The 6937-nt window shown below is 53.7% G+C and overlaps 1 protein-coding gene across 1 annotated transcript; it reads right to left on the bottom strand.

The window, feature by feature from the left end:
* Window positions 1-310: 310 nt before the first annotated feature.
* Window positions 311-6937, bottom strand: RND1 (Rho family GTPase 1). The gene is made up of 5 exons (XM_045829565.1): window positions 6724-6937; window positions 5860-5947; window positions 3086-3195; window positions 2084-2218; window positions 311-1408 (listed from the first exon to the last, which is right to left on the bottom strand). Exons 1-5 carry the CDS (start codon window positions 6841-6843, stop codon window positions 1163-1165), a joined length of 699 nt encoding a protein of 232 aa, XP_045685521.1. The 5' UTR covers window positions 6844-6937; the 3' UTR covers window positions 311-1162.

The raw sequence follows: 6937 nt of genomic DNA, 5'->3' as shown, positions 1-6937 counted from the left end.
TTTAGGAGGTAGAGGAAAGGAGTGTTGTGAACCTCCAATGTACAGGACAGCTCCCACAACAAAACATGGTCTAGTCTAACTTGCTGTTAGTTGCAAGTTTGAGAAACCCTGCTCCTGGGCTAAGGAGATCTTCATTGGCTTAGTAGGACTTGGGTGGGGTTGGGAGTAGAGGGAGCAGACCCTTGTTGGAGGGGCCAGGGAACAGTAGGGGCAACCAATCTTGCAACCGACAGAATGGGCCCTGGGGCAGCTTTTTCCTCATTACCAATGGCTAGAGGAAATGGGGAAAAAATAAGAAAACAGAGCCAACTTCTTTATACATGTTATATTTTTCATTAATAAATAGGTTTTCTTCTTTAAACACAGAACATGTAACAGATTGAAACACTCCCCCCTCCCCCCATTCCAAAGACAAGAGTCTATAAAACAAATGCCAGCTGTACTGCCCTAAGGGCAGAAAAAGTCTGGTGACCCCCACCCAGCCCTGCCTCCTGCAGCACCACCACCCCCACACTGCAAGAGAAGGGGGTCTGGGGCTTCTCCCTTGGACCCTGGGGACTGAGGCGAGAAGCATGTGAATGTGTGATGTCACCTCTCCGTGAGGCATGGGCTATGCAAAGATGAGGTTTCCTTCTCATTGGCTCTGACCAGCTCCTGCCCTTCTGGTTTCAGTTGTGAAGCACCTGGGCTCAGCTCCCAAGGGAGCTGCCTCATGGCTTCCCCACTCTCCACTCCTCGGTGGCCTCCTCAGAGGGGAAGGGAAGGGCTCAGACACCCCTCCCACCCCCTGGCCTGCATGGAAACGCTGGGTAGAAGAGGCATGATGTTGAAGGTGAGGCTCCTATAGGCCCCTGAGCCCATGAGGCCAGCATGCCCCCCACACCCCCATACCTTTCCTCCCTCTGGAGAGGGGGGCACTGGGGCCGCCGCCCCTCCACCACCTAGGGCCTGGCTTAGGGTGTGATGGTTCTTTCTCAGTGTCAGGTCCTCAAGCTGGGCCTGGCTCTTTCCTTGTCCCATTCTTGTCTCCTTCCAAGCCCCCACCATGGCCATCTGAAAAACTCATTGTCCAGTGTCCTAAATTGTCTCATCCTCCCTCTCCCCGTGCCTCTGCAACCCAAGGGAGGAAGTGGGAGGTCATCTCCCCTCTACAACCCCCACTTCACATAATGGAACAGCTTTTGGCCTTTTCCTTCTTGAAGGTAGAAGAGATGAGTTCAGAACGACTGGGGAGGTGGAGCAGTCGCTTGGAGAGGCTTCGGACAGGGCTCTTCGGGGGTACAGGGCTGGGCTTGTTCAGACACACCGTGGATGCCGTCCGGAAGATGCTATGGATGCTCTTCTCTGAGGTGAAAGCTGAACCTTCCAGGTAGATTTCTGCACCCAGCTGCTTGGCTATTGCACAGCCCTGCAGGGGGAGAGGGGAGCAAGGTCACTGATGCAACGGTCCGAAATGGCTCTGAAACACTACCTCCTACAGTTGGTGGTACTCCTGGGGCTACTCCATGGGACCCACCTGCCAGTCTCCCACCACTGCCCCCTACTGATTATATTCTGAAGGTGAAGCCTGACAGCACCTTAGAATCACCTGGGACATTTGACACCAGAGTAAGTCAGTGAGAATTTCTGGCAGTAGGGCATTAGTATTTTTAAAAGTTCCCCAAATGAATCTATTATGAAATACTAGTTTAAAAGAAATGAACCTTTACTCCCATGTGCATAAGAAATTATCCAGTAATTTCATTATAAATGCACCTCCCATACCTGCCTCCCAAGAGTGGCTCTACAGACATGGAGTGAGGAATCCCAATCAGCACCTTTGGTGATTCTCATGCAGGTGCTGCACAAAAACTATCTGAGAAACACCGGCACACCCGGGAATAGTGCCCCTGCCAACCTATAGCATAAATCAGGGTAAATGGGACCACTTCTATCCAGGTAACTGGTTGCTGATTATAGATGGCCCCCGCAGAATACCAGTTGTCTCTTGCTGCAGTGAGAGAATTTGAATAAGGGCCATCTTCCACGTCTTTTGCCCATAGCCGTCTCCACCCCACTCGTACACACAGTGGCGTGCACACACCTGCTCGTATGAGATGGGTGCCTGCTTCTGGTGGGACAGCTCCATCAGGGTGCTCAGGTCTGTTCGCAGGTCTGTCTTGCAGCCGATAAGCAAAACACGGGTACTGGGACAATAATCTAGGATTTCCGTCCTCCACTGAAGAGCCATGCAAGAAGATTGGAGGAAGGAGGAACAAAGGACAGTCAGTGACTAACAGATACCCAGAGAAGCCCAGCTGGCAACATCACACGCACCATCCAGCTTGTCACCAGCCCAGCCATCCCTCTGAGTCACAGCATCACCACTGCATTAATTACATCATCTTCCTGCCGTGAGGCCTTTGGGGTCACAGGAATGCTGACCCAAGAGCCCATACCCTCATTCAACAAACAGCCCAGGCACCAGAGGAAGCACTGGGGTAAATCTCCTCCCACCCTCTGCCAGACATATGGGGCCTGGACCTGCACCTCCATCCGGTCAAAGGGCTCCACAGGCCTAGAACGCCAGGAGGAAGCCAACCAGTCTCTTTCTGAGAGAGGGAGATAGTCCCAGAGCCTTCTTGGAAACTAGACTAGTTCCACAGTGTATCCGCAGACGCATCAGTCTGGTCAGACCCTGCCAGTCGGACCTAGGCATTCCCTCCCAGTGGCTCTGCTCCAGCTTGCCCGCCTTGCCCAGCCCCAGTGGGCCTAGAATCGGGGTCTGTAGAAGCTGCCTCCAAAAGACCGCATCCCTGACCTTCAAACCAGATAACCAAAAAGTTCTCTGACCCTCAGTCCTTTGCTTCCAGAGTCTTCAATGCCACCCTCCCTGTCTGGGCCTCTGGAAGAACAGTATGGGACAGGGGAAGAAGATCTGGGTTCTAGTCCCAGTGCTGTAGCTAATGGTGTGGCCGTGGGCAAATGTCTCCTTTCCCTGGACTCTGTTACTTTCTGTTACAAGAGGGGGTTAGATGATCAAGTCCCCAAGACTCCTTTCTGTTCTCAAACTGAGCTGGAGATCATAGAGTGTACCCAGACTTACCTTCTTGAGTGCACTGTCCACTGTCTCCGGACGACTGATGTCGAAGCAGAGTAACACTGCGTCAGAGTCGCTGTAGCAGAGCGGGCGGACGTTGTCATAGTAGGGAGACCCTGTTAGAGGGGAGGAAGAGCTGATGCTAGGCCATGGCATTTTCCATGTCCAGCAGGCCTGAGCCCAGACAGCGCTGGGAATACCATTCTTGGCACCTTAGGTTAGTTGGCCCCACCCATCTCCCAGGGGAACCTGCTGCATCATGGAAGCATGAGACCTGACCACCTGCCAGAATATCATCTTCCTTAGCCCTGAAAAAGGCAAAGGGGGCAAAATAAAAGAGGGGTGGAGCATAATTTGACCCTGTCTTGGTCTCCTACTGTGGGTTTCATTTAAGATCTGCCAGTTTGGAGTCCCAGAGGAGCGTGCTTACACCCCTGCAGAGACCAAGGCTTGTTGAAGGTCTCCTCTTCGCTAGAGTCTGCCTGCTGCCCAACCTCTGCTCCAAGGTTCTCCCCAATGGAGAAATAAATCTGCCTGTTATGTAACTGGCCGCCCTGCTTCTTTGCCATGGGGTCAGAACTCTAAGAGGCTGGTGGAGATTCAGCGCCCTGCTCCTCCTCCACCCAGATCAGCTCATACAGAAAAGGGCAAGAAGAAAGCTGCAGCCCCTGCGCCCCCAGCTCTCAGGAAGGCCATCTCCAAGGCAGCAGCACCACTAGCTGGGGGATTTGGGGCTCCAGTAAGGGTCCTTCACTGGGGGGGCAGCAGGCCACACAGGCCCAGGTGGTCTAATAGGGGAGAATGCTAGGGGCTGAGCCTAGCCCCCTCCACCCTGGGAAGGAACAGTAGCAGATTTGGAACCCAGACAATCTGTGCTCAGAATAGCAAGCAGCCCCTCTCCCTGAACCACAATCGCCATGGAAACTGGGGGGAATCCAAGTGGGGAGGGGGTTGGTTGTTAAAAAAAAAGTAAAGGGGAGTTGGGATAGCTGTGTGCTCCTTCAACAACCTGTCCCCTTCCCCTCTCACAGGTGGGGTCTCGTCACTACCATCCATCGCTGCCGCAGCACTGAGCAGAGGAGGCACTGCAGCATTGGGAAGGGGGAGGGGAGGAGGCCACCATTCTGGCTCCAAGCAACCCCCCTCCCCTAAGACTCACAAGTGAATAATGAGAACAGGTTCCATCCTGGCCCCAATGTTGGGAAGCCCCATCCCACACTTGGCTGCCACTTGCTCCTTCCTTATGGGCATTGAATTTGAAAGAGGGAGTTTGAGGATGACTGATAGCCTGCATCCTTTTGGAAATCCTTGGGGGGGGGCGGGGCTGTGGTTGCGACATGGGAAAAAGAGAGCACCTTGCTGATTTTCCATTATCTGGATTAGGATTCAAGGGCTCCATCCTGACTGTGGGAGGAAGGGGGAAACGGCGGGAAGTGGTGGTGGTAGGGGAGTGGCGCTTTGGGGCGGTGGTAGTGAAAAGGGATGAGCTGCAGTAAGATTCTGGGCAGACTGAAAGGCGGGCAGGGTACAGCAGACGCAAAAGCATACATTGTGCAGCCAACTGCGTTCATTCGCATCGGGCCAGCACAGCCGAGTCTGGGATAACGAGAGCCCTGCCTCCCCACCCTTGGAACTGCAGCCAGAAAGCATAGCAGGTTGAGGGATTTTTGTTTTGCTTTGTTTTGTTTGGGGGAGGCGGGATCAAGGGGGAATCTCATTTTCTATTCATCCGTCCTGTCCCCTACCCCAAATCTTTTCAAAATTGGATCATGGGAACAACAGCTCTTTGGAAGAGTAGGACAGCATATTCATTGCATGTAACAGGAAACCTCCAGTGATTTATAGAGTTCCTCTTTAAACTCAGCCTGAATATGCATGCATATTCAGAGCAGAGCAGATTTTATTTTCTTTCTCCTAAGAAAGAAAATAATTACGACTCTGAACCCAGTCTATTTAAAATGGACTAGGGGAAAGAGATCATGGTAAGAGGTCAGAATCAACGCAAGCAAGGGACAGCCTAACGCTGAGGGTTTAGGGCTGAGAGGCTGGGAAAATATTGCTTCCTACGTTCCAGAAAGACAGGGCACTTCCACGCCAGACCCGTGCAGGGGGGAATGGTCAGAGCCAACGCCCCCTCTTCCTGCCACTACGAAGACGACGACGTCCCTCTGCCCCACATTAAGCCATCTTCCCCACCCTCCAAAGCACGGATGATGCATCACTTCAGCCCTGAGCCGCAGCGATATGACGAGTGGAGCCGAGCTGAGCTGAGCTGCGGCAGGCGGACAGCAGTGCCCCGAGATGGAATGCAGGAGAGAAAACAGAATCAGGAGCAATATTTCCCCTGAGGCAGGCTTGTCTCCCTGCCTCAAACACAACTGCCTCCAGCAGCACTGCCTTCTGCTTTATTTGGCTTTGTTCTGGGGCCCTAAAGGCTGTGTATGTGGTGGCAGGGAGTGAAAATGGAGGGGCCTTGTCTGCCCCCAATAAGTATTCAGGGGTTCATTCACCTCACCATCCAGCCCTCTGAAGGATGGAGCTAGACCCAGAGAAATGAGTGGCTTCTGGGGTCCATCCATTCTGCACCCCTGGGCCAGCCAACTGCGTTGACCAGGCCCCTCACCCTACGCCCAACCAAGGAATCTTCAGGTACCCTTCTTTCAGTTTCTGGCAAGCATCCTGTTTCTCCCCATCAAACAGGAAAGCAATTTCTAAAAAAAATAGCAGCTACAGCAGCTCAGTGGCACTGGGAAGGGGACATTTGGGAACAGCAGTCTTACCTGAGGTGTCCCAGAGACTAAGCTCCACTCTCTGTTCCTCTGTCTCCAAGCAGGCTGTGTAATTCTCAAACACGGTGGGCACATAGGTCTGTGAACAGGAAGGAACTATTCATACCCTGGCTCCCCCTGGCCTCTGGTTAGTACTGCCTACACAAGAAACTACACACCCTAGTGAGATACTAAAGTAGCCCGAGGAGGGGATACTTCGGGCAGGAAGGACCATACGGAGCAAGAGGCAGAGGTATGCAGAGGCACAGGTCCTTTGCTCTACCAAATTAAGAAACGGGAATGACTTCCAGTAAGGGACAAGCCCCCCATGTTTCAGATGATCAGGGATGTTCACACACGTATTGCTGTCATCTCCTGATTTGTCTGTCTCCCAATGTTAGAGCCACAACCAATTCCAGCTCTTTGATCTTCTCCCGGCAAGCCCCCTGGACCAGCAGAACAGCAGAGCCGGGCAGTGGAAGACTGCCTGGAGCCATGCTCACAGAATCTTTGAGGTTGGGGTGACGGGGTGAGCAGGTATTGCGTCAAGAAACCCCAGATTCTCAAATGCCTTCAGGTCCCTCTCCAGATAGCTGACTTCAGGATGAAGGGAGGTAGGAGGGGATTTAATCGGGGCCTATGGGTGAAGAGGTGAGGAGGAGCCAGCGGGGCGGCAGAAGTGGAACAGGTCTCAGGGGGACGCTAAGGCAGGGCGGTCCTCCAGCCAGAAAGAGGCTGAGGATGGGGTGAGGTGGGGAACGGAGATACAGCTCCGTTCCCCCCTGGGCAGGTGGGAATCTACAGCGGGGCAGCGCGGGCAGCGGGCGCAGGCGGTAGAAGGAGAAACGCTGGCCAGGGGGCCGACGGGCAGCTCACCTCGGGATAGCAGTCCTTCGCTAACACCTGTAACATCGCTGTCTTCCCGCATTGCACGTCCCCCACCAGAACGAGTTTACATCTGGCCACGACTGGCTGGGGGGCCCGTCTTTCCTTCATGGCTGCAGCCTCCGCGGGACTCGGACTCTAGTTCAGAGACGAGAGGGTTGCGCCAGGTGCGTTTCAAACCCCAAACCCAGGCGAATTCCCTGCT

Source organism: Phyllostomus hastatus, unplaced genomic scaffold (genome assembly GCF_019186645.2).
Source record: "Phyllostomus hastatus isolate PE091 unplaced genomic scaffold, TTU_PhHast_1.1 phas_scaffold_93, whole genome shotgun sequence".
NCBI classification, from domain to species: Eukaryota; Metazoa; Chordata; class Mammalia; order Chiroptera; family Phyllostomidae; genus Phyllostomus; species Phyllostomus hastatus.
Note: the sequence above shows the minus strand (reverse complement) of the source record. Positions and strands in the feature narration are given on the sequence as shown.

What these genes read in the sequence shown, in the direction of transcription:
- RND1 (XM_045829565.1), bottom strand. Translation starts at nt 6,843, where the DNA reads ATGAAGGAAAGACGGGCCCCCCAGCCAGTCGTGGCCAGATGTAAACTC. An exon ending in CGAAGGACTGCTATCCCGAG is followed by an intron (nt 5,948 to 6,723) that starts GTGAGCTGCCCG and finishes TCCTGTTCACAG; the next exon opens with ACCTATGTGCCCACCGTGTT. An exon ending in TAGTCTCTGGGACACCTCAG is followed by an intron (nt 3,196 to 5,859) that starts GTAAGACTGCTG and finishes CCCCTCTAACAG; the next exon opens with GGTCTCCCTACTATGACAAC.